The sequence below is a fragment of the Podarcis tiliguerta genome (assembly GCF_965153285.1).
Source record: "Podarcis tiliguerta genome assembly, chromosome: 13".
Taxonomy (NCBI): Eukaryota; Metazoa; Chordata; class Lepidosauria; order Squamata; family Lacertidae; genus Podarcis; species Podarcis tiliguerta.
Window position 1 is genome coordinate 25683325 of NC_139546.1, and position 17476 is coordinate 25700800.

At 42.8% G+C, this 17476-nt stretch overlaps 1 protein-coding gene across 3 annotated transcripts; it reads right to left on the reverse strand.

Moving 5' to 3' along the window:
• Positions 1 to 2660: 2660 nt before the first annotated feature.
• CSF3 (colony stimulating factor 3) lies at positions 2661 to 17176 on the reverse strand. 3 transcript variants are annotated; one of them, XM_083408808.1, is made up of 5 exons: positions 13815 to 17176; positions 11288 to 11442; positions 9364 to 9471; positions 6365 to 6511; positions 2661 to 5432 (listed from the first exon to the last, which is right to left on the reverse strand). In XM_083408808.1, exons 1-5 carry the CDS (start codon positions 13828 to 13830, stop codon positions 5280 to 5282), a joined length of 579 nt encoding a protein of 192 aa, XP_083264934.1. In that variant the 5' UTR covers positions 13831 to 17176; the 3' UTR covers positions 2661 to 5279. The 3 variants fall into 3 exon arrangements, with proteins under 3 accessions (XP_083264934.1, XP_083264935.1, XP_083264933.1); XM_083408809.1 differs by having other exon boundaries at positions 13757 to 17174; XM_083408807.1 differs by lacking the exon at positions 13815 to 17176 and having other exon boundaries at positions 11288 to 11852.
• Between the last annotated feature and the right edge of the window lie 300 nt (positions 17177 to 17476).

Here is a 17476-nt window from a genome sequence, read left to right on the forward strand (position 1 = left end):
CCAATTGGCCGACCATGCCCAGGAGAAAGGCCTCCGGTTTCTTGAGGAAAGTATATTTAAATACTTTTTTCATTTCATTATAGATCATTTCCCAAAAGGCCTTAATCCTTGGGCACGTCCACCAAAGGTGAAAGAATGTACCTTCTGTTTCTTTACATTTCCAACATTTATTATCAGGCAACTTATAAATTTTTGCTAGCTTGACTGGTGTCATGTACCACCTGTATATCATTTTCATAATATTCTCTCTTAAGGCACTACATGCCGTGAATTTCATACCGGTGGTCCATAACTGTTCCCAGTCAGCCATCATTATATTATGTCCAACATCCTGTGCCCATTTGATCATAGCAGATTTTACTGTTTCGTCCTGCGTATTCCATTTCAACAGCAAGTTATACATTCTTGACAAAGTCTTAGTTTTGGACTCTAACAGTTCTGTTTCCAATTTTGATTTTTCCACCTGGAAGCCCACTTTCCTATCTAGTTTATATGCCTCCATTATTTGGTGATAGTGAAGCCAGTCATGCACTTTATTTTTTAGCTTCTCAAAACTCTGTATTTTCCATTTTTCTCCATCTTGTTCTAAAATCTCCCAATATTTCGGCCATTTGTCCTCCATATTAAGCTTTTTAAGGGCCTTCGCTTCCATTGGTGACAACCACCTTGGAGTTTTGCTCTCAAGTAGATCTTTATACCTTATCCAGACGTTAAACAATGCTTTCCTTACAATGTGGATCTTAAACATTCTATGCACTTTAACCTTCTCATACCATAGATATGCATGCCAGCCAAAAGCATTATTAAACCCTTCTAAGTCCAAAATATCAGTATTTTCCAGAAGTAGCCATTCTTTCAGCCAGCAAAAAGCTGCTGATTCATAGTAAATTTTCAGGTCTGGCAGGGCAAAGCCTCCTCTTTCTTTTGCATCTGTTAATATTTTAAATTTTATTCTTGGCTTTTTGCCCTGCCAGACAAATCTGGAGATATCTTTCTGCCACTTCTTAAAGCAGTCCATTTTATCAATAATTTGCAGTGTTTGGAACAGAAATAACATTCTCGGCAATACATTCATTTTTATCACAGCAATACGACCTAACAATGATAGCTTCAGATTTGACCAGATTTCCAAATCCCTTTTCACCTCCGACCAGCATTTTTCATAATTATCTTTAAACAGGTTCCCGTTCTTAGATGTCATATTAATCCCCAAATACTTCACCTTCTTAACCACAGTCAAACCTGTCTCCTTCTGAAACCTTTCTCTCTCCTTTTCAGTTAAATTTTTCTCCAGAACCTTTGTTTTTAATTTGTTTAATTTAAATCCTGCCACTTGACCAAATTCTTCAATCAGTTCTAAGACCCTTTTAGTACTAGTTTCTGGCTCCTGCAATGTCAATACAAGGTCATCTGCAAATGCTCTCAATTTATATTGTTTAGCTCCGTATGCAGTGGTAACTCTGGTTAAGAACTTAATTCGTTCTGGAGGTGCGTTCTTAACCTGAAACTATTCTTAACCTGAGGTACCAATTTAGTTAATGGGGCCTCTCACTGCTGCAGTGTGATTTCTGTTCTCATCCTGAGGTAAAGTTCTTAACCTGAGGTACTATTTCTGGGTTAGTGGAGTCTGTAACCTGAAGCGTCTGTAACCTGAGGTACCACTGTACGGGCTCTTGGATACCCCATAAGGGAAAATGAGTTTTTTCCCCCTTATAACACTGGCAACACCCCCTTTTTGCCTCTGGCCCTGCTCACCACAAGCATTTGGCCCCTGTAAGGTTACCCCTGGGGAAACACGACCCCCAGGCTGAAAAATGAGCCCCTTGCTTTGCTTTGTCCCTGCCTTGCCTTAGTTTCACCCCCCCATTCCCCCCCCCCATTTCTGCCCTCAACCCACTAAACAAAATATCTGATGCCTTGTCAGCCTCTCATGGGGCATTACTCTCTGTACAGAGTAATGGATAATGATTCCTTTTGTTTCCAGTTTTAAGTCTTCACTTGCTCATACCAGCTTAGCCAAAACAGCACCACCTACATAGAAAAGGGAAGTAGTAGCAGTCTAAGCCTGAGATTTGTAGTAGTACCAAAAATCAAAACACCACCCTTTAGCAAAAAAAAAAAAAAAAAAACTCAAACCCTAAATGAATGGAGAGGGTTCCCAAACTTCCCAGGGAGAACCAAATGGGCACAGAATAAGGGTGACAGGAAAAGAAGAGTGAAGGAAAAGTGAGATTATTGCTTCTGAATAGATTATATACCGGGTTATACTGCATTGTTAGTCACAATTCTACTGAAATCTATGCATCTTCAATTAGTTGTGATTTAATTTTCACATTGACTTCAGTGGGACCCAAGAACATCTGATAGTGTATTTCAAAATATTTCTGCCCACAGGGCTCACAGGCATGTGGGTGTAGAATTCCAGCCTTTGGATTCAATCAATCATCGCAGTTGTTTTCACGATAAGGTGGCCTATGATTATTCCTAGGTGACAGATGGGGAAACTAGACACAAGACCTGTCTTTGGCGTGTGAACAATGTCACTTTTAAACTGGGGACATCTCAGCTCCCCCAACTTATACCCCGCCTCGTATGAATTAGTTACTCCAATACTTCATTTGCTTTCATTCATGCTTCAGTTAATAAACTTCAACACCACATTTTTGATTGAACAAATGTTATTTATTTCTACTCAGAAATTGCATACACCATATCATAATAAATAAAATAAATAAAATTCATTTTCGGAAGAAGTAGTAACAGAATTAAAACCTGATTGGTATTACAATGGAAGCATTGAGAGACTCTAAATAGAAATATTAAGCACTAATCAATGACCCAGTGGCCAATTATTTCTACCTTTTAAAATAAAAATATAAATAAAAGTTAAAAGTACAATGTCCATTCCATTTAGCATCATTGTCAAATAAATAGGTATTTATATCCTGCCTTTTCTAATTGTGTGGGGTGTTCAGTGCAGTTTACAGTTACAATGAAAGCACAACTACAGTGATGTGACAGAAAATCTAAACAGCTTCAAAAATAAATGCTTTGGAATGCTTCAGCTGAGCTTAGGCTCTTAGCCAAATTCCAGATATTTCTTTATCACCTCATGACATTTACAAGTCATATCATTCCAGCTGCCTTCTGTTGCAGAGGCTTGTAATGGAAGAATGTGAAGCTAGCAAGAGTTCTGGTCCAGTTTTGAAGGAAAAAACAGTTAGCATTGGTGGCGGACTAAAATCTGCAAGCAACTTTGTACCTCTCTAGCAAACTGCAAAGCGATTTTAAACAAAATACAAAATGGAATTCTGCACAGATCGATGACCCACGTTGGTGTAAAACAAATTCATTTAAATAACAAAAACAGTTTACAATCATAAGTTAACATTTATTAAAAACCTCAGTAAAAACAAAACATCCTCTAGCATAGAATATTACAGGAATAAATCAGATAGCAAATGAGCAATTAATGCTTTGGTTTCTAGATACATCTCTCTGTCTAAAGCAGGAGTGGGGAAACATATGGCTCTCCAGAGGTTTTAATGGACTACAGCTCCCATCATCCCCGACTATTGACTACAGTTGCTGGGGCTGATGGGAGCTGGAGTCCAGCAGCCTGTAACTGGCCACAGGTTCCCCATCAGTGGTGTGAAGGCAGGACCAGCCCTACCATTCAACAGGGTGAAGTGGGTTGCTTCATGCAACTGCAAGGGCTGATGCACATATGTTTGTGTTAACTTTATTTTACGGCCCAGTACTACATGATTCACCAAGCAGCGGAGTCTAGCTGCCATTTTAGTTTCTTACAATACCGCCAACACGAGGATTGTGGGAAATTTAGATAGCAGCCCCTGGCCAAATCAGGGCTCCATTGATTATACAGCAACTGTTCATAGCAGTTTCAGAATTATCATCTACTGGTGCTGCTCCAACAATAGGTATGTGTGCTTATGGTTCATATTCAGTGTTACTTATCTATAACAAGTACAAGAAGATGCACAGCCCAGCATGTACCCAGGAGACTGCCAGAGGTGGGAACTAGATACTCCTGTTGTTCACCCCCCTGCAGTTTGGTCCGACTACCAATAGCCAGTACTCTTAATGTTTAAATATTAAACAGTGATTTAACATTGCATACATCTTGACATGTGCACCACAGCAAGGCTGTAAGTGTTGCAAGATGCACACGTAAAACTTGCTGAAACTCCCGTGCCTTTGATAAACAAAGGTTCTTATCAAACAGTTAATCTGACAGTTATCGGTATAAATATTAAATAAGTAATAAATACTCTTAATACCAGAGAAATGACTAAAGGTCTGAGGGCAAATTTTAAGATGCAGAACATTTGTTGTTTTTAAGAAACAATAAATAAAAAAATAAAATAAATAAGCACAATAAATTAAAAACACGCAGTTGTAGGAATTGATTCTTAAGGATATTTCACTAGAAATCCAGCAAAGCAAACAAGATATTTCCATACAAATGTCAAGTTGGCATCGCAGGATGAATACATTTCATTAAAAGCCGAATCCAAAATTGCAATTCTACGAAATGCTTGAGATGAGCCAATTCCAGAAGTAGCCAATGTCTTGGATTGACTTCAGTTCCCATCATCCCTGAGCATTGGTCATGCTAGCTGGGGCTGATGGGAACTGGAGTCCAACATCTGGAGGATAGCAATAGCTGGAGTTGTTGCAGGAGTCTCATGTCAACACTATGATAAAAACAACAACAACACCCGATTGCTAAAGATGTCCTGCATCAGTCTCTTAAAAAGGCTAGTTTAAAAAACCCCCCAAGGAATTTAGTTTGGCACAAACAGAAATGCTAAATGCCCAAACATGGAGAAGGCTGACCAATTAATTTGGAGAGACATCAGAATGTGGGACTGTACTTGACTTTTGATCATAAAAAAGATAAAGATTAGTTCAGTTAGCAAGAGTCACTTCCTGCTGATAGCAGCAGAACACCAAACTGGGCACAGAGGGGCTTCTTAAAAACGATGCGTCTGGTGTTCTGCTGCTTCTTTAAATATTCTTGTGCCTTTTGTTTTTCTTGCTTTTGCATGATAACAAACGGCTTTTAAAACTTTACAATAAATACAATAAATATATAATAAAAAGTTAGGAGGCTGGAATTCTGTAGGTTGGGAGGAGTCCAGGCAGAAGTAGTACATCCTCTTGTTTCAGTTTGTTATCACCTATTAGGTCCTCCTTAGGATGCACAGGACCCTTCCACTCCAGGGTCTTATGGGAGAATCCTCTAGCCCTTCACATTATGAATAACAATGCCTCAATGCCCGGGCAATCGCTTCCATGAATTTCTCAAGGTTGCGGATGACAAGATAACTTCCAATAGCTCTCTGGTTTTGCAAGTCCAGGGTTTCTCCCTGGGGGAAGGTGACAGCGGTCACCACACTCTCAAGTATCTGAAGCAGGGAGATAGAAAGTGGGGTGGGAAGAAGAGAAATCGCATCCGTTATTGAAATGCAGCTGTTTACTAAGTGCTTAGAGGATCATTTTTTCTCGACAGCTGGATGGCCTAACTTGGTACCCTTTTGCACCTTGCAACCCCAGAGGTTAGAGAAGCTAAGAAGCTTTCTATAGAGAGATCAAACATTCCTTGAAATACAGAGTACCAGTCTTCGCAACATTAAATGTAGAGAACTCTAGATCAGGGTGGGATTCCCATCAGCCTCAGCCAGCATGGCAAGCGGTCCAGGATAATGGGAATTGCATCTTCAGGGCTATAAAGCTCCCCATGCCTGCAAATTGGGAACACTGAGAAGGGGAGAAGAACTGAAGTTCCTGGGGCTGTGTCTTAAGGAGGAGGGGATTATGGATCATCAATTTCCATGAGCAGGAATTACCCTAAACAATTACACCCTTTAACAATCATGTGTTCCTTGAAGAAAGGACACAATGACAGCTAGAGGTATTATTAATACCCTGACATGCTAATCAATATGTTCCAAAAGAAATCAAGAAGGAATGAGGCCAAGGGAAGCAGAGGGGATGAGCCGCCTGTCTCAGAAACAAGTCTTCATCTGCAGTTAGTCTTCCATATTCTGTCTCTGTGTTGCCCATGGAATTCAGTGGAACAGACACCGAGACAATAGCAGCCAAGACAAGCCATGCCAGAATAATGCATCTGGGTTGGTGCAACTGCAGCCAGCACTAGGGGCATCACCACTCTTCCAGGAGGGGAAGCAACTATGAAGTGCAGACAACAGACCCTGCTAAAATGGCTATGGATATTCCTGCTCCTTGCAAGCATGCAAGGGCTTCTTCTCACCTCCCGCCCACCTGTTCTGCCCCCTCCCTCAGCCCAAGCTGAGCAAGTAGTAAGCCAGCTTCTCACCTGCCGGTGGATGTTGGTGGAGAGGTTTGAGAGGTCCAGCTGGAGGCCAGTCACTTTCTCAGAGAAACTTGGCAGGATCTGGGCAACGTGTGAGAGGCTGTGCTGGTAGGTGCTGAGGCCGGTCTGTATCTGGTTGAAGCAATCCTCCTGCAAGAACAAGATTTAAGGGTGGGGAAGAAGGGTTACAGCTTTTGTCTGGATAGATCTCTCTCGCTCGCACACACAACTTTTCCTGGTTCCCATTTAGGCTGGAGACCACCATTTTTCACATCCAGAGTGTAGACAGTATTTTAAAAAGGGGGCTTGTTTAAATTATTTAGGACATTCATTCTCAGGGCAGTTAAGATACAGTCAATCCATTTTTGCAACTACAGAGCAAGATCATTACAGCAAGGCAGAAATGTGCTTCCAGGTACGCTGATGAGGATCTTTTATGGAACTACGATTCCCATGAACCAGAGCAAACACAGCCAATGGCCAGAGACAATGGGAGCTGTATTTCAGTAGGGACACAAATTTCTTCACACCTGATGTGGATCACTGAAAGCAATGCCTCTCAAACCAGTTTAAACTCTTAAAACACTATACACAGCGACCCAATTTAGGGTGTGTTGTGAGTATAAGTAAAACCATGTGAGATGAGATATTACAAGTGGCTCAGTTTGATCATCTGTGGTGGAGAGAGAGAGCAGAAGAACAAATGAACAGTTCAAGTTGGTATAAAGGAGAAGGCTCAGTTTCTCCTGCCAGAGAACAAAGCGGAAAAAGGCTACAGGTTTAAATATTAACTTAAGATGGGAAAATTAAGAGGGTTCCTCAGAAGAAGTGGCAAGAGGAGAAAAAGTTTTCCCATAGTAGGCAAGCCAAGACATTGACATTCCTTACGCACAAAGGCATAGAGTCCAACATCTATGTTATTGCTCAAGCTTTCGCCGAGCAGGTCGGCAGCAATAAGATTGTTAAGAAATATTTGCTGTGTGCTAAGAAAACATGAAGGGGATTTTTTCTCTCTGCATGCTCTTATCTTATTGGCTATTTGGTAATATTCCTCTCTTCTTGAGAAGTTGAATACACATGTTACAGAGGTGTGCCTGAAAATCCCCTGGAAAAGGGTACCCCCCTCACCAAACCTCATTTGAGCCCGTGATCAGCCTCAGAACTCATTTTGAGTGCTAGGAGGGGACCCAGGGAAGAGTATTTGGGTATTTGAGCGTGTATGGAGTCTTCTTCCTTTGCCACTGGTTAACTATAACCAAACTTTGTAATGAGTGGTCAGGGCTTCTAGATTAGATACATATTAGCCTCAGTGATTTTTAACAGCCAGCCTTAAAGTGTAATTTGTTTTAGTTTGCTGATTGCTACCAATTTCATAGTCCATGCTCAACTGAATGTGCATATGTAGTTCTAAAGAGAAAGCATGGATTGAGTATAAACAGAATCCATGTGGCACATAGGCATTCATTTTGGAAGAGGTGTGTGTGTGTGTGTGTGTGTGTGTGTGTGTGTGTGTGTGTAAAACTAAGATTGCACCTATAACCAGTAATTTTATTGTGTGGGTGGCGAGGGAAGTCATTACTATAAGTCAGTAGCCCAGTGGAGAAAAAATGCTCCTAGTTGATTTGTAATAAAGTTGTCCAATATATCAGTGAACATACTGATGCTAGATATTCTGGTGCAGTGGGCTCTAATCCACAAAAGCTTGCGCCATTATAAATGCAGCGAAGCCATCGGGGCTGGACTTTGGGGGCAGAGGTCCAGTGCTACGCTCAGAATGAGAAGGAGCCCCCACCCTGGCAAAGCATCATGGCTAGCTTGCCATCTTAATACACATTGCCACCTAAAAAGCTTCCCCTCCACATAACAACCATTTTGTCCAAAATCAGTAAAGTACAGTGTATTTTAAGTGTGCCATAAAACTCCCTTTACTGCTTCCAACAAACAGAGCTACCCCCTGGAGATCATAATGCTACAGTTTTTCACGTGGCTGTCCAGATGCCCCTGAGATTCTTTCCTCTTCTAAAGTTATGTTCCCACCAACCCCACCCTTTCGCAATCAGAAAAGGCAGATCCTTCTGTTTCTCATGAGCAAGCCCTTCTCTTAAGTACACAACTAATCTTATCCACTCAGAATCCTTTACTTTGCTGGCTCATTGCTTAACCTGCAAACGCGCCGAGTCACGATTGCAGCACCAGGGGAAATGGATGACATCTGGTTTGGTTACCAACAGGAATTCCCCCTTAACCCTCAAAAGTGTATTTTTGGCAGTCGGCCAGGCAACTACTACGTCAGGCGTGGACTGCCAATCTTAACCAAGATTTTGACATGAATGAAGGGTAAGGCATGCAAAACACATAGAATTATTGCCACAGACTCTGCTCATCCACACACACATCTCCTTGCATTGGAGGCACAGTCAGGCATTTGCTGAAGGACCACACCCAAAACAAGGTGGGGGGCATTAGCAAGAGCCCCCTAGACCTATTGCAACGAGGAGGCAGGCTCACTCAAGGATGGGGCTCACAGAGGGTGCAACAACCTCGCCATTGTCCATGTTATAGCTGTGCTATCATTTTGTCCCCCAAATGAAATGGCCTCAGCTCTCTAAGCATTTCCCTACAGCTTTATAGCTGAAAGAAAAATGGTGAAATGACAGACACTTGCTGTTTCTCATAGCGGGCATGAGAAATAAAGGTGGGAAGAAGCTGGAGGTGTGGAGCCTGGCAAGAAGTTTCCGAAGCTGGCAGGCAGGCAGGAAGCCGCTTGCTCACTTCTTTGAGGACCCAACACTCCTTTTGGTTCTGGCTTCCTTCCACCTGTTGCTGCCTGCATTATTTGTAAACAGATATTGCAAAGCTCCCTCCCCCCCTTACTGAATTGTTGATTTTCCACCTGGAACTTTCTGGGGTGGTGGGAGCGGGTGGGAAATATAATTGCACGTTAACAGGAATGGGAAATATAACTACTTAGGGCTTGTTACTGGACAGTGGCTTCCACTCACCTTGTTACAGAGGTCTTTCCGACAATGGGAATAATCAACTTGCTCGATGCGCAGGATTTCCTGCACTAGTTGAAGTTCGTTGTCACTGCCAAGCCTGAATTCTTTACGCTGTGGGCAGCAGGCGGAGGGAGAAACAAGGAGTTGAGGTCAGAAGAGACAAAGGCCCCAGTAGCCAATATAGATATATAGCTTGCTTGCTCCCTACTGGCAAACCCATGAGCTCCCACCACCTGTATATTTTTACAATATTTTAAAAAGGTATTGTTGACACTACCAGGAAGGCAAGGGCTCCCCAATACTTGCTGCCCACCACCCAGCCTTGCAGTTTGTAAGAGTACAGAAACTTTACTCATTCTGTTAATGCAAGACCTTGTCTCTGTCCTGCCCTCACAATAACCTAATCTGCCCTGTTATTTAGTGCCTTCACTTGAATAAGGAGTCCATAGTAAAGGACTACATGTCAATAGACAGATCCACATCTATGGGATCACTTGGAATGCAGCAGTAAATTATCTCATAGAATAAAGGGAGGTGTGAATTCTATAGGAACGCTACAATAGTGCATAGCAGTTATGAGTGCAGCATTTGCAAACCACCAAGTTTCCAGTCCTTATGATAGGAAGCCAAGTTATGCTCTCGAGTGCATGACCTCTGAGAGGAAGAGACTGATGAATACCATTTCTAGTGTTTGGAAAGAGACCTGCAGAAACCTCTGCCTTTTTTCATAACAAAATTGGAGTAAATGATGCCACACTGAAACTACTGAAAGCACCAACACGCAAATATCACACACCCAAAACCCAAACCAAAAAATCTGATTCTAGCTAAAGGGTGGCAGTCTGAGCAGCAAATACTGGCATTCATCATAGCATGATTTTTCTTCCGGTTTACGTTAGGCTTGGATAAGAGGAGGATTAAATGCATTTTTACGTTAATTTGACAGATCTAGTCAAACTAGCGCCTCCGCCCTCTGAGGGAAGCCAACGAGAATGCCAAAGCTTTATTCACAGTCTGCAAACAATTTTTCTCCTTTTGTCACTGAGGGAAGGTGACCTTTCCAGGTTGGCACAACCTCACAAATGCTGGGAAAGGTAAGATCAATGCCATTTGTTCAGATTAAATGGGGCCAGGGCTGGGAGAGACTTCCACAACGCTAGAAGGGAGAAAGCTATGCTCTCTATGAGGTTAAGTCTTCGGGGCAAGCTGCAATTTCAAGGAAATGCCGGGAACGGAGTCCCATACCAGAACAACTTGCCAACTATTTTGTTTATCCGAGAACTCAGCTCAATGGGAATAAGTTATTTGTACTGGAGTTTACAGTGGTTCAAAGCCAAGAGCTGCAAAATAATAACTGTCAGGGCACAATCACTTTCCAAGTTGTTATGTTACTGGGGAGGTGTGTTATATACAGGATAAATTAGGCAGTTTTTCAGGACTGGGCTCCACCTTTTGCTCAAACCCGTCCTGGCACAATATTTGGGGAGGATCATCAGTCGATATTTGTACTTTTGAGATTCTCAGAGGCAGTTTCAAGGAGTTGACACATTTTTAAAAGGTGGGTTAATAAGGGATATAATACGGAGAACTGGAATCGGTCCTTCAGGATTTCTCAAGAAGTTTTTTATATCATTGACCAAGGCATCCCTTTTAGATAGCTGCCTAAATCCACAGCTTCTGCCAGTGTATAAACTGTGGGTTTAGGCTTTGATCGTGAGCAGCCCTATCCAACCTGTTGGCTTCTGAGTATTGTTTGGCTACAGAACCCATCACCCCTGACCACGCTTGGATGGGGCTGATGGGAGTTGTAGTTCCAAAACACCCGGAGGGCACCAAGTTGAAAAAGGCTGCTCTAGACAAACTGTACACCTTCATCTCTGCAATATTCCTTGCCCAGCATTTTCCTCTTCTGCTCGCAACAACTCACCAGATCATTCTTCATTTTAGCAACATCCTTCCTAATCCTAAGCACAAATTCCAAATTGTCGAGGATGGAGTCTGGGTACCCGGAAGTCTCTGGCAGGGGTGTAGCTGAGCACATCAACCCCCACAGTGCAATGCTGATCAGGGGGAAAATAACACCTGGAGGAGGAAGAGAGAGAATGAATGAGGTCATATAGTCAGTGGAACAATGGAAGAATAGTTTCACTGATATAAATTAATCCAGCACTAGTATCACTGGCTCCATGAGGTTGTACAAGAGAACTTCCCAGTGGGCTGCATCCTGCAGGTCAGATCTCCCATGCTCCCACTCCCACTTTTAAGGGCATTTCATCTTCCTACATGACAGGAAGGAATACCTTTCAAACAAGTTCAGGGAAAACATGATTTAGAAACATGTGGTTTTTTTTTCAAAAAATATAAACACACACTCATTTTCCATCTTTAATCCAAGAATCACTCACCCACTTTCAGTTACAAAACTGGGGAACTAGATGTACTACTCATCTCAGAGCCATAGCTACAGGGAGGATGGGAGGCTGTGCCAACCTGGCCCTCAGAGAAGTTCCAAGCCCCTCTGGCCTGAATTTTAATCAATAATAAGAGACACAAAGGGAAAGGCTTTTGCTGGCTGGCCTAGCGTGATACAGCAAGTATTCTGCCCACTATAGGTTGAGATTATTAAAACGCAAACCTACATTCTATTTTAACTGGAGTTCGGTCCCCAAAGGGCTGGTCCACACTAGGCTAGGAGGAGAGGGAGAAGTCCTGTACAGTATTTAGATCATAGAATTGTAGAGCTGGAGGGGACCACCAGGGTCATCTAGTCCAACCCCATGCAACGCAGGAATCTTTTGCCCAATGTGGGGCTCGCACCCACAACCCCGAAATCAAGTGTCTCATGCTCTACCGGCTGATTACGCACAAATGGGAGACGGGTGTAATGGAAGGGATCTTGTTCCTTTGGAGGGATCTCCCCTCGGTCACGTTTATCTTCCGGCAGGCGGAGGAAGTAGCGAGAGCACTCCCGCTTCCACGTGTTGCTGCCGGGCCGCAGCGGATAATTTTGCTGATTTTTTTGTTCTCCCTTCTCGCAGTAAGTCATCTCCTTGCTCAGCCCTTTTTGGCGGCTTTTTATTTTTTGCAAATAAATTCATTAGTGGGGGAGGCGGGGCTGGCAATTCGCGCATACACTAGTTATTTTCTCAAATAAGAAGCCGCCCCATGGAGAAGTCTTAAATCACCCTCTCCACACATTTAGGATGCGTGGGGGGGGAAATCCAAAAGTCCCTACTCGAGCGTAAAACAGAACTGGGGCGCGTTAAGGGTTGGAGATGGGAAAAGAGTCGGGGGGACCCCACCCAGAGGATCAAACTATCTCTTATACACATCCCGATTCCGAAGTTTCTGGCCCGCCGCCCTTTGGTTTAAAAAGCGGCGTGGGAGCGGGAGCCGCCGAGACGCGCCTGCGCGCGGGGCGTGGTTTCGGCTCGATTGGGTGGCCCGTGGCAAATCACTTTTTAGCTAATAGAGGCGGCGGACTTCAGGCTTGCGAGGGTGAGGAGGGGTGTGTGTCCCCTTGTGTTTTCAATAAGTAGACCCGCTAATCTGAGCCGGGTGGAAAAGAAAGCACCTTGAGAATTTAACTCTCACCCCTGGAAGTTGTTTCGAGTACCAAAACTAAACCGCGCTCGCAGGCCTCCACGCAAAGACCCAGCTCTGCAATGCACTTTAGGGTGGAGTTTTGCTGCCGTCGTTTGTTTGCTAAAGTAACCCGGAGTGAATCCTGGCCGGTTTTTATTGCAACCTGCCGGGAGATCAAGATCTCCACCCGCAGACTTGAAAGTAAATTAGAAAGCAAATCCAAGTCGCCGAAAAGGAGTGTGGAGATCAGGGAATCATGCGGCAGGCAGTTCCAGAGGTTAACGCTGTTCAGCCTTTCCTAAAAGTCACAGGGACCTCTTGTGAAACTTAAAAAGTGTCTCCTTCGAGCTCGTTTGAGGAACGATACAAAATATAACCAAGAATAACTTTTGAAAGAACTTGGCTTTTCTTCTGGAGCCCGTGGCTGGGAGGCTGGGAAATCTGAGCGAAAGAGTTGTCTCCCTGCCCCTTTAAGACTAAAAACAGGAATCAGCCCCTTGCTCAGAGAAAAGACCTAAACAAACGAACAAGCCCAAGGTTTATTAGCCTTCAAAAATCTCTCCAAGCTGGTTTTACCTTAACCACTTTAAACCTAACAGCCCACCATCCTTTCCATAAGAAAATCTGCTATTTTGGGCGTAACGCATAGTTGGAAGAGAACTCTTCTGCTAAACCCGAGACTCTTTCTCCTTTCCCATCCGCCGCCCCACAAATGTATGAAACAGGCTTTCAGCAGGGAGTAGGTAAATAGATTTACCCTCCTTATAAATAACAAAATCCAGCTGCGCTTGCCCCAAAGCATGCAACTTACCAGCTCGCTCGACCTCTGCGCCAGGCGCCTAGAACGGGCTGACCAAAGTTCTACTTACTTCGTTCTGAGCTCATCCTTCAAAAGCCTTTGAATCTCTTTGCGCTGGACCTCCTCCCACTTTTTTTCCCTCCTCCTCTCGAGATGCCGGATGACGGCTTGCCTGTACTTCTGCCGGGAAGGAACACACCAGGAGCAGGAGAGGCTTGGCTGCTTCTGTGTCCAAAGGGGAGTGTGAAAAGATCCTTCAGCCATTAGGGGTATTTATAGGAAGTTTGGGGAAATTCCTCCGATGGAATTAAAGGTGTGGCCATTAACGCAAATTGAGAAAGGGGAGTAATTTTTTTTAAAAAAAAAAGATATATCCTGTGGGTCGATGAGTAAATAGAGTAATGGGCTATGATCTTCATAATGTGCTTGGGGGGAAAAATCCAAGATTTTAGTTAGCAGGACTCCAATCATTACTTTTTCACAGCTAACCCTATTTTTGCAATGGGAACTTCCTTTCGTCCCCCTCCTGCGGAATGCGTGTTTCAGTGACCTGGGCTGTTTTCAGGTGTTTTGCTTAAATTTGATTTAAATGGATTGCATTTCCTGGTTCTGTGGTTGAAATGTAATACCTGTGTTGGTTAAAATGTATGTTAGATTTAAAAACTGTTACCCTTTTGTTTTTAAAAAGAATTGCTGGAACAATAATGCAGAAAAACGGACGCACCACAAATAGTAGCCAAGTTAAGGAAGCACCCATATGTGGAAATCTACTGTTTGCAAACCAGAAATTAAGAAATGGTAGTGGTCTCTCAACCATTTCATATTCCGCCCCCCTCTTACTTTCACATAGCTGACCAGATTTGACATTAGTGCCAGATCATACTTCACATCTCCTCAAGCAGCTAGCTCTCTTTAAGAAGTATTCAACAGACTGCCCCCATTATCTTGCATACAGTATCTTCACAGTCACAATTATATAGGCTGCTGTGTTGCCTTGGGGCTGATGGGAACTGTAGTCCAAAAATCTGATATAAAGCAGAGGCTGGTATATAATAAAACCCCTGTGTCTTTAGCTGAATTAGCTCATTTACATAGATGGTTTTAAAACCTAGTAATGTCTCTAGGTAAAGAGAATATGCCAAACAACTTTCTATATGGGTATTAGTTTGACTCCAAAACACATTAGCTAAAGCGAAAATCCGCTGTACGGTTATCTCCACATTTTTAAGGCACTTCCAACACTTGGCTTATTACAGGGGTTACATATTCATCAAATGAAAAGCTTTTGACTAGCCACAAGGTTGCCACAAATCAGTAGTTTAAAACTGCTTTACATTTTGTGTTGGATAAAGTGGTCTGTTGCCTGGGTGATTTCTATTCCTGAGGGTGCCATGTTTTGTCATTTGAGGCTCAAGTGGCCTCAGCAACTAGGAGTGCCTGTCACCATCTTCAGCTGGTCTAACTATTCCTGGACCAGGATAACTTGATCACGGGAGACACTGGGAACTCGCAAGACCGGATTATTGCAATGCACTCTATGTGGGGCTTCCTTTGAAGTTGATCAGGAAGTAAGATCCTACCAGCATTTTATACTTCCTTGCAACAATCTGCATTGGCTACTGATTCGTTACTGGAGTGTTCTCAGTGTTATTCGTCTTTGGTATTTAAAGCCCTTAATGACTTGAGACCAGTTTACTTAAGCAGCTGTCTTGCTTTGGCTTATGGAACTTTCACTTTTAAAGTGCCACATACTGTCCATGTCTCATTTATGAGCAGTCGATCTTTTAGTGCGACGGCACTGGTACTTTGGAAATGGCTACCCATTGATACCAGACAGGCCCCCTCACTACGTTGATTTAGAAGCCTACTGAAAACTTTTTCTGTTTCAGGAAGCCTATCAGCAAGACACATGATTTAGTTCCCAGATTTGTTGGTTATAGGTTTTATCTTTGTTCTGCACCATGATGGCTTTATGTAAATTTGCTTTTAACTGGTTTCTGGATTTCAGCTGTGTTTTTATCTATAATTTCACTTGGAGAGCTTTTTTTAAAATTTAATCAAGTTTACAAAATTTATAAATAAATGCTACTTCCCTGTCATTATAAATTAGATAAACCATGTTTATAATCGTTGTCCAAAGTTTGTCATAATTAGTTCCCTCCCTGACATGATGGTTGACTTGTAGCTAAGTGCATGGAAAGCCAATGCCATATAGTGATCAGAGTCTCAGAGCCCAGGGTTCAAATCACCCCACTCAGCCATGATGCTCACCAGTCCAGTTTGTGCATAATGCTCAGCCAAACCGTGGCTTCGCATGAATGAGTAAGGATGTGGGTTCCTAGAAAGCCACTTCGCTCGTGGTTTGCCTTCCTGTTACTCTCAAACCCAAGCTCATGGTTTATCTCTCCCGGGCAACCTATGAGCAGTAAGCCATAGAATAAACCTTAGCTACAGCTTATCCATAGAACAAGCTTTGGCTTATTATGGTTTTGCCAGAGTGAGATAAACTATAAGCCCACGTTCAGATGTAATGCTGAACCAAACCATGGCTTAGCTCACAGCCGTGTGACAGCAGCAGGATAGGAGTAGGGGGCAATGTGGCTGCGATTTCCTCTCTAGGAACCTTCAGATTTTCTTGTTCATTGCATGGGCACCGTTAGACAACTAAACGTTAGTCTTCCTTTGGTTTTATTTGTTGATTTCTGGGGTGGTAATACGTTTTTGTGGTCTCTGCTGTTTTCAAGAACAGTATAAAAATTGTTTTGTGTTAACTAAATAAATAAACCAAGTATCTAACCAGACAAATAATTTTTATCAAAATATATATACGTTATTTCCATGTATTAACAGCTAGCTTACAGAATGAAGAGGTTTAGCCTTGGCGTTCTCCTGTTCTATACCTAGGTTGGGCTTGGGGAGGGCAGGTGTTATGAAACAACTTGTGTGAACATAAGGATAGGATTACATTATCTCCCAAAGCTTGCCCTCCTGCCTATAGAAGTGGCCAGGTCTACCCACACAGCAGAACAGGTGAGAAAGGACTGTTCCAATCCAGACTGATAGTAAGGAATCCTAGTTGTTGTTGTTGTTTTAATAGTTCTCTATGTAAATTCATCCTCATCATAAAGAGAAACACTACTACTACTAATACTAATCATAATCATTGCAAGAAGAAAACTAGCCCAGCAGCAAATGGACTGGGCTGGAATCTTTCTCCCTTATATGCTAGCTTTTTTATGTTGGGAACTGCTTTTAGGAAACTGGTTGTCTTTTTTTTAACCTAGTAAGAATACATTATGAATTATTATTATTATTTGCTGGATTTCTTTTCTTCTCTTCTTTTTCCAACACCCTCATCCTTCCAGTCCACTGGAGTGTTCTCCAGCTTTGTTACAAACGATGCAGAGAAAACTACCGTATTTTTTGCTCTATAAGATGCCCCAGACCACAAGACGCACCTAGTTTTTGGAGGAGGAAAACAAGAAAAAAAATATTCTGAATCTCAGAAGCGAGAACAGCAAGAGGGATCGCTGCGCAGTGAAAGCAGCAATCCCTCTTGCTGTTCTGGCTTCTGTGATAGCTGTGCAGCCTGCATTCGCTCCAGAAGACACACACATTTCCCCTTACTTTTTAGGAGGGAAAAGGTGAGTCTTATAGAGCAAAAAATACGGTAATCGAGAGCACGACCTTGGGCTGATGAGTTGGAGTGAAAGCACACCCCGGCTTCTGCAA